Raw genomic sequence first — 21,249 nt, 5'->3', positions numbered from 1 at the left:
AACTAAAATAAATTGCAGCTGGCAAAACATGACTAAATAGAGCGTTTGTAATACTCACTTGTGACACCAGGGAGCAATAACAGCTGCAGTAAAATTTGGACACTTTTCAGTGGTACCAGTTTAAATTATTGTTGGTTACAGTGACAGCGAGTTGAATAGGTACATTTATTGTCCCAGTGCACTGTAAGTGAAGGAGTGTCCTCTTCCCCGTTTTGGTCAAATACATTGAATATATTGTTAAGTGGGCTCATCAATGCTGTGAATCCCTCCTTCTCTCACCACTGCTTAGTGGCTGTATTTTCATATACATAGGCATAGTTGTTCACATTAGTTTCCACCCCCTGCTTATAATTAATTACTCTGAGGTCAGTGATCATTCCAGTGAATGCAATATGTGATATGTTTTTTTTGAGGGAACAAATGAGAACATATCCATTAAGCCTGTACAGTACTTTTTTTTTTTTCTGTGCAGTCACATTTTGTAGCCTCTGCTCATATTCTGCTCTGTCTCATATTCTTTTTGAAATATTCTATATGAATAAAAACAAAATATTACAAGAACAATGTTAAAAGCAGCATGATATTACAAATGGAAAGAAATGCAAGAAAAATAAGTACATTCAATTAAAGGAGACTGCGCACCACATATACAATATACTTATATATCAGACAATATACGACTACCAGACTAGTTTGACGATTTGTTCCATAGAACCAACAGATAAGTACCACATTTATAGGTGGGGGTGGGGGAAACCTTTAGTTTGTCAGAGGGCTGCTGTTCCATTTGGACAATGTAGCTTCAAATTTACCAGAGCAGCCTCTGTGAATATATGTCAACATTTGCCAGCGTAGAGATTGGTTAATATAGTCTAACCACAGTTTTAAATATGGAGGTACATTTGCTTTCCTGTATGTATGTATGTAACACACACGGGAGCTACGGTCAAGGTCTTGAACTAGACCCAGGATACACACCTTGGGATCCAGTATTTTTAAGTGAAACTTCTTTGGTGGCACCTACAGAGTTTTGTTAGGAAAAAATCTCGTTGCTTTTAACGAAAATGCGTAACAGAAGTTACGTCATGGCCTGGTGATGGCCGCGCATGCACAGAAGTGGCCGCCAGACTCCGCGCATGCGCAAAAGGGGCAACTTGACTCCGCGCATGCGCAAAAGGGGCAACTTGACTCCGCGCATGCGCAAAAGGGGCCACTAGACTCCGCGCATGCGCAAAAGGGGCCACTGGACTCCGCATGCGCAAAAGGGGCCACCGGACTCTGCGCATGTGTTGAAAGGAGGACACACACCCCACACCCCCCCACACACCACTGTTACTAGAGGAAATACAAGTGAGTATAAATATAGAAGTGCAAGTACCAACATTTTTTTTTTTAAATGTACCATCTATAATAAAAAAGGCAGAAGTGGAGGCCATGCAAGGTGTGCGCAGTTCAGGTGGAGATTAATTAGTGTTTTTCTGTTTAAACCCTTTAACCTCTTCATGAATAAGGACCCAGCTAGGTAGTTGTAAAGTTGTGAGGCGGCGCATCTGCTTAATGGGAAAAATAGGACCGGACTGCTGTTCTACTAGTACAAAGGTATTTATTGGCCCATAAAGCAGCAAGGGGAGAAACCTCTGACGGTCCGCAGATCGTGGTTTTAAGCTGTGCACGTGCAGCAGCCTCCAGCGGGGACTTAGCCTAGGGCCGAGTCCGTAGAAGGACAGGCCGCGCTGAGCCGTGCGGACGCTCCGCGCTGAGCCCCTGCATCCTCAATGAGAATGCCTCGAGAGGGGGCTCACGCGAGCGTCTGCAGGCGTGCTGAGGCGCTGGAATTTTCAGCCGACAGCCAAGCTGTTTTTCAGAGCGCTGTCGGCTGAAAACATCCAATCAGCACGGAGCAGCATCAACGTCACGTCGGCGCCGTGACGTCGGTGCGTCGCGGGCGATTGGCCCAGCAACGTCACTGCCCCGCCTCCCTCAGTCTCCCCCCGCCTCCGATCGCGGCCTCTGGCTCGCCTGCATGGGCATGAAATCACGCTGAATTCAGCAGGCGAGCCTCAGCGTCAGCGCGGTCCAGCCCTGCTTCCCCTTCTATGGCCCCAGCCTAAAGCTGAAATGCTCTCCTCTATAGCTTTACTTCTACCATCTTGCTTTTGTGTTTGCACTGAACTATCTGTGTATTTCAAATTGCATTAAAGCAGCAACATGTGACATCTTATATGGGTTTTTTTTTTAATCAGTTCTGTAGTAGTAGAAAATAGTTACTGCATTTTTTTTTATTTTTCATTATTCAACTCTTAATGCCATTCTTAATGAGTTTTAAAGAATCCTTTGATTTCTATAGCAGTTTTTAGCCCACCTCCCAAGCAGTGCAAGATGTTTGCAACACTTTCCTGTTTGGGATAATTTGTTGTCAATGTTTCCAACAGTTTGAGCTGGAAACTGTAACAATATATAATGTTTTATTTATAAAAATGTTTTACCAGGAAGTAATACATTGAGAGTTACCGCTTGTTTTCAAGTATGTCTTGGGCACAGAGTTATAATAATACATGGTTACATTAAAAGAACAGAGCTTATACAGTCAATTCACAGACATTTCATGGACATTGAGTTGTAAAGTTGGGCACACGGGTTGAAGGGCTTGTGAGTTACAGATTTGAAATAGAGAAGCTTTAACATCAGCAAATGGCTCGCACCCTTTGTCTGATATTCGGCTGTGCCCAATGCAGATGTACACTGGGGTGGTTGAAATTCAATGCAGCTGTGAACAAAAAGTTCTTTGTGACCTCTTGGCTCATTGCAACCCAGGGGGAGCATATAGGAGAAAAGCAACGACAAGAGAACAATCTAAGTGCAGACAATTCAGTTCAATATGAATTAGTGTGATGAATAACTTGGCTTTTATGTGCAGCCTACTCACCAGATAGTAGTAGTGTATGGGCAACAACAGGTAACTTGGATCTGTGAAATCTTCTGTATACAGGCAAAGTTGCGCTCCCACTCAGAAGTCAAATCGGTTATGGCATGAAAGGATAAAGAAAAATCTCCATGGTGCAGATCAATGGTACAAAATAGATGCTTTATAATGATGCTAAAAATTGCACACTTACATGCTGTTTTATTATTTTTATATTGTATCACTCAAGGTGAATATGGATGAGTTTGGATAGTGCCGAAGCTCACCCCCCGCCTCGGTTATGTGGCCTGTCCCCACCGGGCCGTCTAGTATCTGCCTTGCGCTGCAGTGTTTGGAGCTCCGCTCCGTCGCTGTCCCCAGTGCGTCGCGTCCAGAGAATACTCCTGATGAAGCCGACTTTCCTATTGGCGAAACGCGTTGAGTAGAACCGCCCAGGAAGAGAGAGGATTGGTGCCGAGTAGCTGCCTATCACAAGCCATACCAGAAGTGACGTGACGCACTGGAGACCGTGACGGAGCGGAGTCCCATACGCAGACCGGAAGTGACGCGACACACTGGGGACAGCGACGGAGCGGAGCTCCAAATACTGCAGCACAAGGCAGATAGTAGACGGCCCGGTGCGGACAGGCCACATAACGGAGGCGGGGGGTGAGCTTCGGCACTATCCAAACTCATCCATATTCACCTTGAGTGATACATGCTGTTTTATTATTTTTATATTGTAAGTGTGCAATTTTTAGCATCATTATAAAGCATCTATTTTGTACCATTGATCTGCACCATGGAGATTTTTCTTTATCCTTTCATGCCATAACTGATTTGACTTCTGAGTGGGAGCGCAACTTTGCCTGTATACAGAAGATTTCACAGATCCAAGTTACCTGTTTTTGCCCATACACTACTACTATCTTGTGAGTAGGCTGCACATAAGAGCCAAGTTATTCATCACACTAATTCATATTGAACTGAGTTGTCTGCACTTAGATTGTTCTCTTGTCGTTGCTTTTCTCCTATATGCTCCCCCTGGGTTGCGAGAATACATATCGACCATCTGGGACCAGTGAAGACAGCCCCTTCCAGAGGGTCCGAGCAGGGAGTTGCAACCTTTAATAATCACTTTATTTGGCACTATTTGAGTCACTAAAAGTCACCAATAATTTATTGTTTAATGTTTCACTTTATTAGTAGTGATCACTATTATTGTTTTAGCGCCTGTTTCTACACCATCACTTTGTCACCTCTTGGCTCATTAACATTCCAGTGGGTGGGGTCGACGTTCCACAAAGTACAAGCCAATGTTAACCCTTAGCACGCTGGTCCTGTGCAGAGGGGAGCAGTTCTTGGGGAGCCCCATCAGGCTGTCCGCCTTTTGGGCAACGCAGATGTATGACGATTGCGTGCTGCGTACGGCAGTACGTGACACCCCCCATTCCCTAACCAGACCCTATAACACACCCCTAACCAGACCCTATAACACATCCTAACCAGACCCCTGAACCAATCAATGCCCTGGTCGCCCGTGACTCTGCCGCAAAGCGAAATTCAACTTTCGCTAGCGGTGACGGGTGACGTCGCCGTCGCGGGCAATATACGCGCGGCCTAAGGCTTTTTACAGATTTATAACAGGAGCATCAACATGATTGCCAGCTTAGGTAAGAATGTAGAATTATACAGTGTACAAATAAGAAAAGAAAAGGGGGGAATGTAGTATTGCTGCTTTAAAAAGTTGCACATGAACGTGTGTGTGTGTCTGTGTGTTCCCACCCCCCCCCTCATTATATAAATAGTGATTGTGGTAAATTTGGTCCCCATTCTTTAGTTACCAGGTCAACTGGGAAGATGAGATGTATACAGTACCAAAATTATAGAAAATTTTTTTTTCTTATTTTTTTAAACCTAAATTACAAGTTGTGACTATAATAATACATTTTGCCATTTCCTTTAAGGTACAACCAAGTCAGAGGACCGTGCTGCATTGCTGAAAAAGTTTAATGAAGTAGGCTCTCCGTTCTTCATCTTCTTGCTGAGTACAAGAGCTGGCGGGCTGGGGTTGAACCTTCAAGCTGCAGACACCGTTGTAATTTTTGACAGCGATTGGAATCCTCATCAGGTTTGCAGCCTTCGTTTTGTGCTCTGACTAAACTTCTGAATGTGCATGTCATGCTGGAGAAAGCAAAAACATTTGGGCAGACTCAAATAAATTGCCATCATTCTATAGCTGCCTTACACACAGATATTAAACATCACGTGCAACAATTGTGTTGTGTAAACACTGTTCTGAAAAAAAAAAAAAAGACTTGGCTGTTAATAGAATCAGTGATAAAGTTGTCCTTTTCCAAGTGGTTTTAATGAAAGGAGCTTTGAGAGGTTTTTCAAGAACTCAAAAGAAAGAGAAGATTTCAGTAATAGAAGCAGGGAAGCCTCGCTGTGCTGTCAGATGTGGTAATGGAAATAAGCCCCTTGCTGCTGGATGCGTGGAAGTACAAGGTTTCAGTAATGTCACAGAAGTCTCTCAGTACATTCCTTCTAGGCATCTTGAATTACAACCTAAACTTGAAAACTCAGAATATACAGTAAATATATCTATTTACTGTCGCCTTAAAAAATTGGGAAAGAATCTCTGCAGGTTTTAAAAAAAAAAAAAAAAAATAGGGCTCTAGCCACTAAATGATTATGATCTACAGTAAACCAGTTATTGTACTGTACACCTTCCATGCCCAGGTGGAACTGTGAAACAAGAAGTGCTCATTGGCACTAAAGTTTGTTAAACTAAGCCAAGTAGATCCCTATACATTTCAGTATCACCCCCTTTTTGTCTGACTCCTTCACATACACTACTATTAGTAGTAAGGTCCAATCACCTTTGACATTGGTAAGTGTTGACTTTAATCTGTGACACCATTCATGGGTATTCGGTTAATGTAGCCCAGAATCACTTTACGTTTCCACTGAATGCTGTCACATTGATTTAGCGATCTTGATAGAGGTGCTGTTCTGAAACAACCCAAGAGTACCAGCTGGGTTACTTTTGTATCTCTACTTATAATCTTCACTTGATTACAACTAATTGTGTTACTTTGCAAGTACACGCAGGAAAACAAAATGTAACTTTCATTTTATCGTGGCGTCCACTTGCTATACACCTTTCTTTTTGTTCATTTCACACAGGACTTGCAGGCACAGGACCGAGCCCACCGAATTGGCCAGCAGAACGAGGTGCGGGTGTTGCGTTTGTGCACCGTTAACAGCGTGGAGGAGAAGATTCTGGCAGCTGCCAAATACAAGCTGAATGTTGATCAGAAAGTTATTCAAGCCGGCATGTTTGATCAGAAGTCTTCAAGCCACGAACGAAGAGCATTTCTACAAGCTATTTTGGAACACGAGGAACAGAACGAGGTACTAAACTCCCTGCAGTTTTGTATTTGCGCAGCATAAAAAGTTAAGACTTTTATAAGCAACCTTATCTTTTAGGATGATTTGTTTTTCTAAACTAAGGCTAATAGAAAATATGACAACTTTTAAGTGTTTCATTTCAGCTACTTCTGTTTTCAGCGTTAAGGTAAGGGGAATGAGAAAACCACAGAATTCCTTTTCTCCACGGGCAACTCAAATGATTTGTCTTTACTTTAACTTTTTAACAACCAGGAAAATCTCAGTGCACAGCGTAGTTTAGCGATTGTGCCGCCTGTAAAGTATTAACTGGAATGTATGCTACCTATCCGAAGTAGCCAAACTCAGGTTATCATTTTTAAAATGTTATTGCTTTGAACTTCTGGTTAGTTGATTACTATCTAACTCTTTTTAATATCTTAAGACGTTTGTTCCTGGGCACCCTTTTCATGTGCAGTCATGCCACCATTATCTTGCATTTCAGATGTTCTTAAATAGTGCGACTAGTTTCCGGTTTAAAATAAATAAATAGGGCTCTAGCCACTAAATGATTATGATCTACAGTAAACTAGTTATTGTACTGTACACCTTCCATGCCCAGATGGAACTGTGAAACAGAATTTCTCATTGGCACTAAAGTTTGTTAAACTAAGCCAAGGAGATCCCTATACATTTCAGTATCAACCCCTTTTTGACTGATTCCTTCACATACACTACTATTAGTAGTAAGGTCCAATCACCTTTGACATTAAGGTGAATAATCTAATTCTACAATATTTTGCCCCCTAAGTCACAATATGACTAGCATATCTGTGTGTATAATGGCTGCCATAGTTAGCATGGAGAAAGTGATTAGTATCTAATGGGCTAATGTGGCAAGCAAGAAATGGCAGATCCATGCCTTGCTAGTGTTTTGGGGGATTACCAATGGGCCTGGCCCAGCATCTTTACCACTAAACCTAACTTCTCTTATACAGTATGCCCTGGTCCTAGGGGGTTGATGGGCAACAGGCAGCCCAACCCAACACAGAATAAGCAACAAAAATATATGAACATTTTATCTTTGTAACTTATCACAATTGTGGCACAAAAACTGATATCTAAGATGATTTTCTTAAAATACAGTCAAATTTGTTTCTTTATTCAAAAAGGAAAGGAGCTGTATAGATATACAATGAATGCTTTGTTTTCTTGTATTCTTACGGTACTCATTTGACTAAGTGGTGCTATACCATAAGACACCTTCCAGTGACAGAAGATACTTGATGGCCTACTCGCTTGAATGGGCTGTATGGTGTCTTCCTGTGGCTGGAAGTTGTCTTGCGGCACAGCTCTGGTTTGTAAAATTAAATGGACAATTTCACTTTCTCCTAAAAAACACTCTGCACTGAGGTTTGGGGAGGGTCTTTATAGGTTTCCTAGTAGTACCACTGTGGTCTTCTATCAAAGCGGTCTATTGTACTGTTTGCATTGTACTGTTCTATTGGTCTATTGTACTGTTTGCATTCAAGGTGAAGAACTCCTTCAAAGATTCTGTGTGAAGGAGCACACGCCAAAAGAAAAAGGTTTGAGGGTGCAAACACCAATAGACAAGTCTACCAATAAGAAAGGGTGGTGCCAAGCACTACACAACCCCACACATCAATATAACATAGCTCAAATAGAAATTAGCACTTACTATTTAGAAGAAATAACGTCTGTTCATTCCACGGAGTGCAACAAATAAAGTTTAGTTTACTTGTAATGTACAAAGGTGATGTGAAAAGCAATGTTTATGTACGTACTGAAGCAACTCCTTATGGTCGCCAAAAAATAGGGGCGATTCGGGCCAAAGCGCCCCTATGCTAGGCCTAACAAGAAAGGTTTCTATTTGTGGCGTTACATTGTTTATCTGAATTAGTTAGAAAGAAAAAAAATATATATTTATATTACATTAAATTTCTATCTATATGTGCCATAACCACGGGCTTCCTCAAAGAAATAACAATCTTTAAAAGTGTCCTCAATCATATATTTTTTTTAATGAGATGCCTCTGGTAACATCTGCATCATGCCTGTACACCGCAAATATGATGTGGCATGATGACATATGATACTAGGTGCGAGATGATAACTTTGACTAAATTAGGATATAATGCCGAAATAGGACCAGCATCCTTGGGTAAACAGAGAGCTTTCTCTCTAAGTAAGTGGTAAGCACAGACTTTATTTCCTCGATAAATATTGCCATATGAACCTTCTAAAACCCAGATAATCTGTTATGGAAATTTGGCTCCAAATGTATTGATTTAACACCAATGTAATTTCCGTGACTCCATAGCAAAGTCCTTGCGGTATTAGAAGTGGGCAGAAAAAATTAATCTCTGAATGTTAAGGACATTTTTTTTAAACTGTTGTTTTGTTTTTTTGTTTTTTAAAGTTAGACACAAAGTATGTTCAGATAAATGCAGAGCCTTCAATTGTTCTTGTCTTCTTTTTCAGTCTAATAGTTTAATGAAGGAAGGGTAGTGCAGACAGACCCTCCCACTGACACATGAGCCACCCAGTGCAATGACTGGCTATTAAAACTGAGGAAAGACCTTTGGTGGTTTGGAAACATTTAATTATAGACTGTGTGAGACTTTACCATACTGTATGTGCAAATACATATAATAAGTACTAGTCTTTTCTTTCCACTCTGCTATAAATACAAACACCAGTGAATTAAAGCTAACAATCTTTTCATTGAGATCTTTAACTCCCTGCACAAAGAAACAACTGGGCATAAAAACAAACATCTTAGAGGAATATTGAAATATTATCTCAAGGTTTCTTTCCAAGATTTTTTTATTGGTCTTTCGTGGGTTTTCATTTGCAAAGGATGTCTATATAAAAAGGAAAATTAGCCATAGACCCATTCCATTCAATATATTTTTAGACAAAGAGTATAATATAGATTCTACGATGCTGAACTGGGGACTTATACACCCTACAAAGAAATGACGCATACATTCAGGAACTTGTCCTGATTTAGAGCATATGAGTTAGTTGAACGTTTCTGGGGAGTTCACATAAGGTCACTTGAACTTCACAAATTCTCTTCCTGGCTCATAACATTATGAGGAATAGGAGCAGAGAAGGCATGAACCATTCTGCTGCCATAGTTGTTGGCCTCTCTGGCAGCCATGGGTTTAACAAACAATTAAAATTATTGTAGTCAGTGTAAAACACTGTAAATAGCCATGTATAACATTGGTATCACTTGAGCCCAGTTATGGCATCACTGAGGCCTTCTGTCAATACAGTCAACTGCTGTTAACCTTCAGAGTAAAACACTGCATAGTTTGGTTACTCTGGAATTCATGTTGGTATCAGCAGCAATGATTTGTGGCATTGCTCTGTCCAAATCAACACAAGCACAGTGATTCACTGTACAATAAAAATGTAGACCACATGTTTAAATTTCTATGCCACAAGAAATCTAGATTTTCCTCAAGATGGCGCCATGTACCACAACTAACATAGGACAACAATCTCTTTGTCTATGAGGGAAAATCTTCTTTCTCCAATATTGTTAATTCCATCCTTATTCAGCCAAGTGCCAAAATTTGTTTTGACAGAGAGATGTTCCCTCATGCTACCAAACAAAGTGCCATACAGAGGCACACAGCACTGCTTTTGGCCCAATTCTGTAAAGGGACTTATCCAAAGGATGAAACTGTTTATGATTTTTACTGTGTTTAAAGGTGTTGTTTTAGAACCAAAAAGACTAATTTTGCTCCCAAACTATTTTCTCCCAATGCCAGCGTCTACGCAGCTGTAAACTCGCACAAACAGCCGCTTTAAAAATATGTGACCTTTTATATGAATAATAAATATATAATTAATTGTTTGATTACAGCTACTGGCTATTAACCAGGAGGTCATAGTTCTGATATCAGAAGACCAGACAAATACCGTATGTACTGTACTAACCATGTATAATAAACCCTAAACACGTATTCCAAACAGTGCCAATTTAAGTTACAATATTAATAAGAACAGTCAATGTTTACAAATGCCATATTGTTAGAAATGTTAAAATCTAGGGCATTGATTAGGACTGTTTATAGAATTATTTACCACTGCGTTTTTGTGGTAACTACTTCTGTGTTGTCAAAAGCAGAGAGTAAAAGTAATTAATGAGGTTGTTGCATTATGATTCCAGCTTTACTTGTGTCTAATATAGTGTTGTACTGATTGACCTAGAGCCAAAAGAAAGATGAAATCACAGGAGATAATTCACAAGAAGGTGCAAGCCAGGTTGGTGGTTTTATGGTCTGTTACAGTGGTGGTCTATTTTGCATGTAGTGCTTGTCATCCATACATTCATTTTGCCATTTGATTTGCATATTGCATTTTGTAGGGGAGGGTGGGGGGGGGGGCAGGGGGGAGGGGAGAATCCACAGGGCAGCATAAATCACTTTGCAAAATAAACAGTAGCACCAACATCTTTTTATTTATATTTGTATTTTTAATCTCTTCAGTGTATTTTTCTGTAAGTAAATGTTCATTTCTATGGAGCAGTTTACTTTTCCTTGTTACTCTCTTCTAGTCATTTTTTTACTAAAAGTTGTATTATGATTGTAATTAATCAGACATAGATATAATTACAAACCAATTATGTGGTTATAACATTAAGATCAAGCCAAGCTGTTTCTATTTTGAAGCCATAGCGCTTTTATTGGCTTTGCATGATCCTTAAACTTTTGCCATGCAAATCCATGTTTTTTTTATGTTTAACTCTCATAACCATTAGTGGAGTCGGGCTGCTGAACTTCCAGCGGAAAAAAACCGAGAGAAGGTTCACTCTAACAAATCTGTATATAATCCTTAAAATTCGTGGTTGTCATTTCCTTTTGATTGTTGATTATTTGTTTTCATTTGGATTCCAATAGGAATTGCACTATAACTAGTGCTACTAAAGCCTTCAACTCATAACAGTTGATGTATATCATACCTTCTTGGTACAGTAGTGTGACGTTTGCTAAAGTCCCTTTGTCAGTAGACAAGCACAGCTACTAAAGCTGACATACAACTAAAGGATAATTGTATGCAAAACAGACCACATTGACGTTACAGTCCTATGAAACATTTTGTAAACGAACAAAACCGTGCTTTGCCAATCAAAACTGCATCGTGGAACTTCCAATATTTTCTTTTTAAATCCGCAAAAGAATTAGACAATAGGGTGTTTCACAGCATTCTAGAGCCTCAACCAGTGGATTGTCATTCTTCAAGTGTCCTTCATAGTTCCCTACCTTCTTAATTGTTTTTACGGTAAATGGTTAGAAGTAAAACCCCTCAGTTTCTCAAAAACATTTCTGTTGTTGAAGGACTTAACGACTTAAAGTCATGAGAAATCATCTCCCTTTTGGCTTATTTTTTATAGGTACAAGTATTAAAGCGAGTAGATTTAGTGAATTAAAGTTAGTAATGGGTGATACACTTTTTAGGACATTTCACAAAGACATATATAGGTACATATGAAATCATTGCAATGCAAAGTTCACATTGACTATGTAATCACCGTAATATTTACCTATTGTACATTTCTGGGCTGCTTTCCTTATTCCTCCCTTTCATCTTTTGGTCAAAATCCTCCAGGCAATTATTTACTGATCAAATTAAGTCTAGCTGTTGGAAGCCAACTAAACATTTCAACATATAAACTAAGCTGATTTAAGTATGAAGGGCCATATTTACTAAGTGGTGTTATTCTATAAGACACCTTACAGCCCATTCACTTTATTTGGCGGGTAGGTGTCTTATGGAAGAGCACCGCTTAGTAAATATGGGCCGAAATGTGTTAGCAGTAAAACATCACAATCGATTACATAAAACATAAAAATACTCAAACATACTGTGAGAGTGTGAACATAGCTGTAGACAGGCTAATTGAACACCAAATGTATCAAACAGGCTCATTTCAATTAATGTACATTTTAAATCATCCTAGGTACATGTAATACATCATTGGTATTCATTATATAATGGCAACGAGAGAGCTGTAAGCTAGCTTTTCCACACCCGTCAGTATCGTAAAACTTGTGCCCCTTCCTTTCCCATTTGATGCTTGTGCAATACTCGCCCTGCCCCCACCTTTTTATAATGTTAGTTTGTGTTCTGCGTAAGATAGAGCACCATTTTTTTTTTACTATCAAGTCTCCATTAAATGGGAGTGATTATATTTTTACCATTTGGAAAACCCCTTTAAACCTAGGATCAGCCATCCATGCGAACAAAGATTAAAAAGCAAATTGTATTCACAATAGTCTTTTAAAACACAGAAATGTAACTTCTGTTGCCGTTCAACATAAGTTGTGTTCATTGCATGCTAGGTGTGTTTTCCCATTCATATATTTGGTTATGTCTATTTTTGTTTGGGACTGAGAAGCACAAAGCCTTTATATGTCATGAAAAACCCATGTTTTCCATTTACAGACTTGGGTGTTCCTTATTTTACAACTCCTTCATTTTTTATGAGTCTCATTTGCTTTCCCTACACAAAATATACGTTATTAGGACATACAATAAGGAATGATTTCATTAACCTGCCCATGATGATTTCGATCAAGTAATTGCCCCTGAACCAAAGGCAAATCTGTGCCACCCCATCCACATCGTGCTTCAGTCCCTTTTATCCTTCTAGGGTTATTTCCCAACTTGACTTGTAAGAGGACAAGCATAGTATCTGCCTCAACAGTACACCATGGGAGAATATTTACCTCTTTAAAAAAAGTAGTAATGTTAGTTGGTTGTTTGCGTGCAATGCTTCTCTCATTCTCTCTTACTTATAAATAAAAGAACATCTAGCAAGTGTTTGAATGTTACAATATTTGAGATATATATATATATATATTCACACACACACACACACACACACACACACACACACACACACACACACACACACACACACACACACGTAGACACACCAAGTATACTGCACAGATAAATATTATGACAATTGCATGCATCAGAATCAGATAAATAAATTTAAAATATACTTCACCCAAACACAAGAGCAGGAAAGAGACACAGTACTGCAGATTAGTGTTAACACAAACGTTTAGTGTAAGATATGCATATTCATATCCACTGTTTCGGTCCACTGCCCTTACTGCAGTGCTGTGTCTCCTATATAGTTTGTCATCAAAGATACTCCCAATACCTGAATGTCCATACACATTAACTTTAAATATGTGATATAGAGAATTATCCAAATTTGAAACACATTCTCCCCCCCCTCTCTCCCCCACATCCCCCTCCCCCTGCCCCCCCTTCCCTTTAATTTACTTTTTTTGGTGAGGGGATGGTTGCTATTGCCCTGTTCCTTAAATCACTGCGTCACTGGGTTTTTTCTTTTTGATCTGCCATCAGGAAGAAGATGAAGTCCCGGATGATGAAACCTTGAATCAGATGATCGCTCGACACGAAGAAGAATTTGATCTCTTTATGGTAAGACAACTGAAAACATGAACATATTAGCTGTTATTAGTTTTGACCTTTTTTGCTGTTGATAATGTAGGTAATGCCCTGTAGTTCCTTCAACATGGAAGATGTTGACGGTGTAAACTTTTCAGTACAAGAAGTCTGCTGGGCTCAGCTCAAATACTAGTGAGAGAGCCCCAAAACCCCCGCCCCTGTACTTCCAGGAAAACTGTTCTAGGAATAATTTGTATTGAGTATTTCACTCATGGAAAATATTTCCATAATTATGTAGCACTAAGCAACCTGAATTCGTACCTTGTGGTCATGTGATATGCATGCAAATTTAAATCCTGTATCCATTACTATCCAAATGCATTATGTATCAATGCACTGCATCTTTATTCTCGTGAGCACATATTACGGGGATTTCCATATGATATAACACTTTGTGTCTATTCGGCGGAAAGTAGACCTTGCAAGTTTCACTTCGAGCCTGTAGAGCAGCTCTGATCATTATGCTGAAAACTGTAGTAACATTCAGCAATAGAAATATCCACGTAAAGCCCTTCAACCAAGAGGCAAAATATTGCTTAAAGCAACCAGCCACATTTTGCTTGGCTTTAAATGAAGGCCTTTTTATCTGCATTAAAACACCAGTCTACTCCTCTCAATTTGTAAACATTGACAGATTAAAATGGGGGGGGGGGGGGAGAAATGTATGTCCTTTTATTTTTCATATATATTTTGTAGTCTAAATATTTCTGCAAGGCATTTGTTACTGGTAAAACAAATAACGAATAAACTAATAAACAAATCACATATAAACATACTGGCCTCTTTTTTTTTTAGTACTGTATTTCAAAAAATGATTTAATCAGACATAGTGAAATTTTTCACAATGTTCCATTTGGTGGAGGGACTACTTCTTATCCTGTTTTATTTATTTATTTAAAGGCCCATATCCTGCAGTAAATTGTTCACATGGCAACTCCTGCTGTTTGTGCTCACTTTCTTCGCCAGGTAGCACAGAGCCGTTTTCCATGCAGACTACAAATAATCTCTTATCAGAAAGAAACCATCTTATCAGAATCTTCTAAAACCAGGTTCTTTGGGGCAGGTTTATGAAGCGCCAGTACGGGGTTAGCGGACCCAGTCCGGCTAGGATTCCCATGGAGTTGATGCCGGATCGGGAGCAGTAACCTTTATAGGCGGTCTACTAATGTCACCAAGCGAGATTGGATTTGCAGCCGTATTAATTGGTTATGGGCTCATTTGTGAGGAATAAAATATGCAGTTTGGATAAATCAGCGAGCAGGGAAAAAAACTAAGCCGGTGAAAACAGACAAACTACGGTGCAGTATTGTGAAGAAATATTTAGAAAAAGTTAAAATTGGCATGCTGGGGGAACTGCCCCTTTCTGTTACATAGTCTGCAAAAATGGCAGCTGGTGCTGGAAGAGAGATCACTTAAAGTTTCAGTCCAAGCTGCATTTTTTATTTTTTTGCTTCTTTAATAGGATTGAAGCAGGGGGTCTCCGGCTGCTGAACCGTGTTGATTTCAGCTCCGGAGACGCCCTACTTCCCAAAATACCTCCGTAGGGGTATCTCTCTCAAGTTTAAATGTCCTTGTCCCGCGGGCAGTAGGAAGCCGCACGGGATGACGTCACGGCTTCCTATTGACCCGTGGGACATTTAAGCAGCCATTATGAGAACCCAAACTAGCCCAGCCGAAGCTGCCATACTGGTACCCCTTTCTGAGGTAGTATCTCAGGAAGCAGGGGGTCCCCGGTGCTGAAATCAACGCGATTCAGCTCCGGAAACCCCCTGCTTCAAACCTACTTTAATATTTGTATTCAATTACATTAAAAACAAAATGTCACCAGCGAGAGAGAGCCACAATCCACTGGTGTTGCCATGAAGAATTTTTGTTAACGCTGCAATCAGTGCTGCATCTGTAAATCTGTCATTTCTTTTTACATGATTTGAAACGAGAGGTTTCCTGGAGTTGACCTGCAGCCACTAAAAAGCTGTGACATCAGCGCGAGATGACGCTACATCATGGTTGTTTCTTGTACTGACAAAAATTAAAAAAAAAAAAACATACATCTTGGCAATTGGGGGACCCTGAAGTGTTGAGCATTGTGTTTCAGCTCTGGGGGACCCTTTGCATCAAATAAAAATTAAAAAATATTTTTGGGCATGTGAGGGGTTGGTTTAAAGTCGTAATTTTTTTTTAATAAACTGTCTCTTATTAGTACTTGATTGTACTTTATCCAATAGCGTATGGATCTGGATCGGCGTAGAGAGGATGCCCGCAATCCAAAGCGCAAGCCGCGTTTGTTGGAAGAGGATGACCTGCCTTCCTGGATTATTAAAGATGACGCTGAAGTTGAGAGACTCACTTGTGAGGAAGAGGAGGAGAAGATATTTGGAAGAGGATCACGGAGTCGCAGGGATGTGGATTACAGTGATGCTCTCACAGACAAACAGTGGATCAGAGTAAGTGTGGTCTCTTATTTGTTTTCTGCCTTGGTTTGGTCACACGGATCATTTGTGGTATAAGTACTGCACATAATACATACGATGCTAAAAAAAAAAGGTACTGCAGACTCAATTGGCTTCGAAACCGGACATAGACATAGAAAATGAGAGATGAGAGCTCAAAAGTAAAGCAAAATTAGCACAATTTGTGCAATAACTCACAAAAGCGATGGGAGAAAACGTGAATAAAGGTATGATGCCAGTATTGTTATTGAGACCTTGCAGAAGCTGTCGGTACATGAAGTTATTTTCCTCGGTTGGTAACTGCTGAGATGGCAGTTTGCTTGTTCTGGACAGAATAGCGGTGCATGCAAAAATAAAGAAAAATCTTAACCCTTCAACTTTCAGACAGTTATTGACAACTTTGAGATCATGCACAGTAATTGTTTTAAATAGTAACATATCTAATGTGTTTACTGTACCCCTGTACACACACCCACAACATCATCTCTACGGCTTTGATTACCGGTACTTCTCGCTGTTGTATGCTCTCGAGTTTTTTCTTTATACATTTTGTTGATAGTTGCTGTAGGTGTTTATTATTATTAATAATAAATGCGTACAATTCCTGTTGTCACATAGAGGAACAGGTAATCTGCATTCAAAATGTACATCCTATCTTGTAATACAGCAACATTTGCAATAACATTTGAATAAATACAAAAAAAAACACCCTTCCCTGTTAAAAACAAAAAACGATATATCTATATATATATAAATATTTTTAAATTGGTATTTCAGAATGATTTTATTTATTGTTTGCAAAAGATCATGCCATAGTTATGTGTCCTTAAAGTGTTTGTTTACTTGAGTAGTTGTTGCTTAAAAGATGGGCTTGTTTAGGTTTCCGAGTTTCAAATTCCGGAACATTTGGCTTCTGTAATAGATGCAAGGCGTACATTTATACTTGGTGTTTTTACACAGTATTTCAAATGAATTATTTAAACAATAATAACACATTCCCTTCATTTGTTATTTTAATTTTCTGTCATGTTGTAAGTCAGCATAATTACTATACTATAAAGGTGCCGATGCTCACTTCCGTGCTTGCCTGTAGTCAGAATTTGTATTTCCAAGCAAACGCAATACTCGTCTGTTTATAAGAATATTTATAATAACTTTATTTCATATAGCGCTTTTCTCCCAATGGAAATCAAAGCACATAAGATTGTTAATGATGAAACGGCCGTTATTCGAACACATATCGGCACTGATTTTGAGTTCTCTGCTGTTCCCCACGCAGCATGAACGCGGCCAATCCCCCAGGCACCCGCGCTTATCGCGGATGTTTTGTTGGAATTTCATGGATTCTGTTTCTTTGTTTGCAATAAAATGGATGAATTGTAATGTGTACAGTACTGTGCTACTGTGTCAATTTAATGTTATTAAAAGCCAGAACACTAAAACTCGTTTTTCTGCACTCGCCGCGCTTGCATCTTAGTGCGGGAAGGCTGGAATTCATCCCGCGGTTTCAAATCGGGATTCCGATGTACATGACGCGTGAAGTGTTCGAATAACGGCCGCTGCATCAGTACCAACACAGTCCCTGCCCAGATTATCTTACAATCTATGTTTTTGGTGCTTGAGGCACATGGAGATAAAGTCTCTCACCCAAGGTCACAAGGAGCCGACACCGGGAACCAAACCAGGCTTCCCTATCTTCAAACTCTGTGTCATTGTTTACCGAGTTCGTGCCTTTACTCACTGAGCTGCTCCTTCAGCCTGTTCATTGTACAAGTGGAAAATCTGCAAATTGTCTGTGAAAGTAGTGAAGCAACACGAAGTTTTAGATGTGTGGGTCATGTTTACCCCTTCTGGGTTAATGGTGCACGGCCTCTACTACGACCAGAATGGACCAGTTGCTGTGAAATGTTGGGGGGTTGACTCTGAATGATTGATTTGCTTTTCTTTTTAAATTAGAAATATAATTTTTTAAATATTTGTCAAAGTTATTACATATTCATGTTTTATTTATATAACAAAATATTGGGGCAACCAAAAAGTTGAAAAAAAGAGTTCATATGGGTAACGCTACTATAGAATAAGGCAGTCACTACTTATCTCCACGGGGTGCTAGCAGCCGAATCAGAGAAACCACACCAGTTCAAACATCATATGAACCATTGGTCCACCGCGCACTCCAAGTATAAACTTAAAATCAGTCTATTGCATCCAGCATAATAAGACATGCAGCAGGGCCCCGCTTCTCGGCGTTTTGCTTTTCGGCGATACGGCGGCACCGAGAAGGGGACCACCATGTTGGATAGTAAGTCGCGCATGCTCAGAATGGGCGGTTGCGCCTGGCGCGCATGCGCAGACCGTAGTTTGCGCGCGCAGATCATAGGCCGCGCATGTGCAGAACGGCGAAAACGCCGGTCTGCGCATGCACAGAACTGAAAATCGCCGGATCCGCTTTTTGGCGATTTTCACTATAAGGCGGGCCCCTGGAACGGAACCCGCCGTATTCCCCGGGCCCACCTGTATAGCGTGACGTTTCGAATCAGACTGGTTCTTTGTCCAGCACATACTGCAGTAACAAACCGACTGCTTCTTTATAGTAAGTGTAGTCATCTCATAGGTTACAAATTACAGTACCTTCCGGTGATATCTGGGGTAGTGTCACGGTTGTGTTCGCATCAAACCAGGGTCGGACCGCGTGGCTGAGGTGGGGTTGTAAAAGCACCGACCTTAGACCGCGCAGGCTGATCCGGATTTCGCAGTTCGTAGTCGTACATAGCAGGGTCGGGACTGGAGAGAGCAGCGTAGTCAGTGGACGAGCCAGGATCAGGATAGGAGACATCAGGGTAAACGTAGTCCAAGCAGGGAGTCGGCAACAGGAGATCAAGCAGGTCTTCCAGCTTCAGCAAAATTGCTGCAGGTCGGGAACGGGGTTTGCGCGAGTGGCGTCCAGGGCCCATGGCGTCGGTCTCAGGAAGGAGAAGGCTGACCGGAGTGGGCACACCGCCAGGCAGCACTGGTGAACTAATGCTTCAGCGCAGGAGTCCAGAACGAGCCTGTGCGGGGAGAGAGAGCTTCAGGACTCAGCGACAGGCCTCTGCTATGGGAAGGGCAGCAGGCCTCAGGAAACAGGGAGCTGAAGTTACGCTGGAAATCCACCGCTTCAGCACAGGAACCAGGACACGTCCTCTGCAATGGAGAGAGAGCAGCAGGCCCCAGGAACCAGAGACAGGCCTCTGCTATGGGAAGGGCAGCAGGCCTCAGGAAACAGGAAGCTGAAGTTACGCTGGAGATCCAACGCTTCAGCACAGGAACCAGGACACGGCCTCTGCAATGGAGAGAGAGCAGCAGGCCCCAGGAACCAGAGACAGGCCTCTGCTATGGGAAGGGCAGCAGGCCTCAGGAAACAGGAAGCTGAAGTTACGCTGGAGATCCAACGCTTCAGCACAGGAACCAGGAACATGGGCTAGGAACAAAGGACAAGAAACAACGACAAGGTGGCCAAGACAGGTGGCTGTGGCAAACACAGGACATCCAAGAAGGATTATGCTCGGCAGAGAAGGATTGTGGGGATGCAGTACTTAAAGGCCAGCGGGCCAATCCCCGGAGTAGGGTGTGAGGGCACTGCTCCAATGAGTGAGTTCAAGGCTAGGTTGCAGTGATAGCCTGCACAGCTGCAGTAGATACCAGGGGTAGTGTTCCAGGACTGCACAGGTCTGTAAGGCAAGGTAAGCAGTAAACTGAGATGTGGATTCCTTACAGGTAGAAACATCAGTGGGTACTTCTGCTAACGTACTAAACTGTACTACTGTATGTAGAAGGGTAAAAAAACAGGCATACCAAAAGGTACAATAAATGTGTCTTTACTAGCTCAACGTTTCGGTGTGTGTCTGTGTGTATACACACACACACACACACTCACTCTGTAAAACCTGTGTGCTGTCACTTGGTGTTGAGCAGGACATGCCTCTCCCTTCCTCATGTATGTACCCACCTGGTTTGGTCCTAAGAAGGAATAATGGCAACTATTCATTCATATGCATTCATGTCAAAGAAAACAGAAAATGATTTGTTTGTTAGCATAATTACATTGGTTTGAGAGTCCGTTACATTAAGCTTACAAATGTTTAGTCTGTGGGCTGGGTGGAGATGCCCTCTGATAGACTTCTAGCAGTGGTTTTAACCTATGTTCTGTGAAACCCTGGGGTTGCCAGAGGTTTCACTTAATAACAAATTCGTGATGGGGCAGATTTACATTTTCAAGATACCATAATTTATTTTCAATATTGTTACATTTTCATGTTAAAATAATGTTCTTAATGTTTTTTAATTGATATACTGTACGCTCTATGCTCTAGTATTTTCAGGTACACAAGATAAGCCGGGGTCCACAAAGTTACAGGACATTTTAATGGCTTCTACTCTTTGTAAAATCTTGAAAACCACAGATTTAAAACATCAACTTATATAGCTTCTTAATTGAAAAACTTTTTTTTTTTAATTATTTAAATGGTTTATGTCAAGTAATTGCATTGAGATTAGGTTGAGCATCTAATTGTACACACACATTATAAAACTTGACTTTTACTGCTGCTTTGATCTTTTTGAAATAATGGGAGAGCAGCCCCAGACAAAACTGGTGAGAAATTATTGGCTTGGGATTTAAAATCAGATGAGAAAAATGACAATGTAACAAATACAATGAGGTAAATATTGAGATAGTCATTGGAAAGATGTAGAGAAAATGTGAAGATAAAATACAAATGTTGGTTTTATGATTATTGTAGTGTACAACCAAATAGCATTTTCTTAGTTTGTCCCAAAACCCTGACTTATTAACTATTTTGTATTTGATATACAGTACATGTTTCAACTGTGTGTACACCAATATTATTCAGCTGCAAATGATGCTGATATTCTGGGAAGCGCTTTGCTGGAGCCTATACCCAAGCCATTCCACTGAGGCATGAGAGCCAGTTCTATAGA

The 21,249-nt window shown here is 40.6% G+C and overlaps 1 protein-coding gene across 6 annotated transcripts in view; it reads left to right on the top strand.

Annotated features, from left to right (window-relative positions):
• SMARCA2 (SWI/SNF related BAF chromatin remodeling complex subunit ATPase 2) overlaps positions 1-21,249 on the top strand; it is a 194,923-nt gene that overhangs the window by 105,016 nt on the left and 68,658 nt on the right. For 3 of the 6 annotated variants that reach the window (XM_075597226.1, XM_075597204.1, XM_075597215.1), the window contains exons 25-30: positions 4,870-5,033; positions 6,092-6,319; positions 10,194-10,250; positions 10,541-10,594; positions 13,715-13,792; positions 16,045-16,263. In XM_075597226.1, the coding sequence (XP_075453341.1) occupies positions 4,870-5,033; positions 6,092-6,319; positions 10,194-10,250; positions 10,541-10,594; positions 13,715-13,792; positions 16,045-16,263 (800 nt within the window). The remainder of the gene's footprint in view (positions 1-4,869; positions 5,034-6,091; positions 6,320-10,193; positions 10,251-10,540; positions 10,595-13,714; positions 13,793-16,044; positions 16,264-21,249) is intronic. The other 3 variants (XM_075597235.1, XM_075597245.1, XM_075597255.1) reach the window with 3 other exon arrangements.

This window comes from Ascaphus truei, chromosome 1 (assembly GCF_040206685.1).
Source record: "Ascaphus truei isolate aAscTru1 chromosome 1, aAscTru1.hap1, whole genome shotgun sequence".
Taxonomy (NCBI): Eukaryota; Metazoa; Chordata; class Amphibia; order Anura; family Ascaphidae; genus Ascaphus; species Ascaphus truei.
This window is presented reverse-complemented; position numbering and strand designations above follow the sequence as displayed.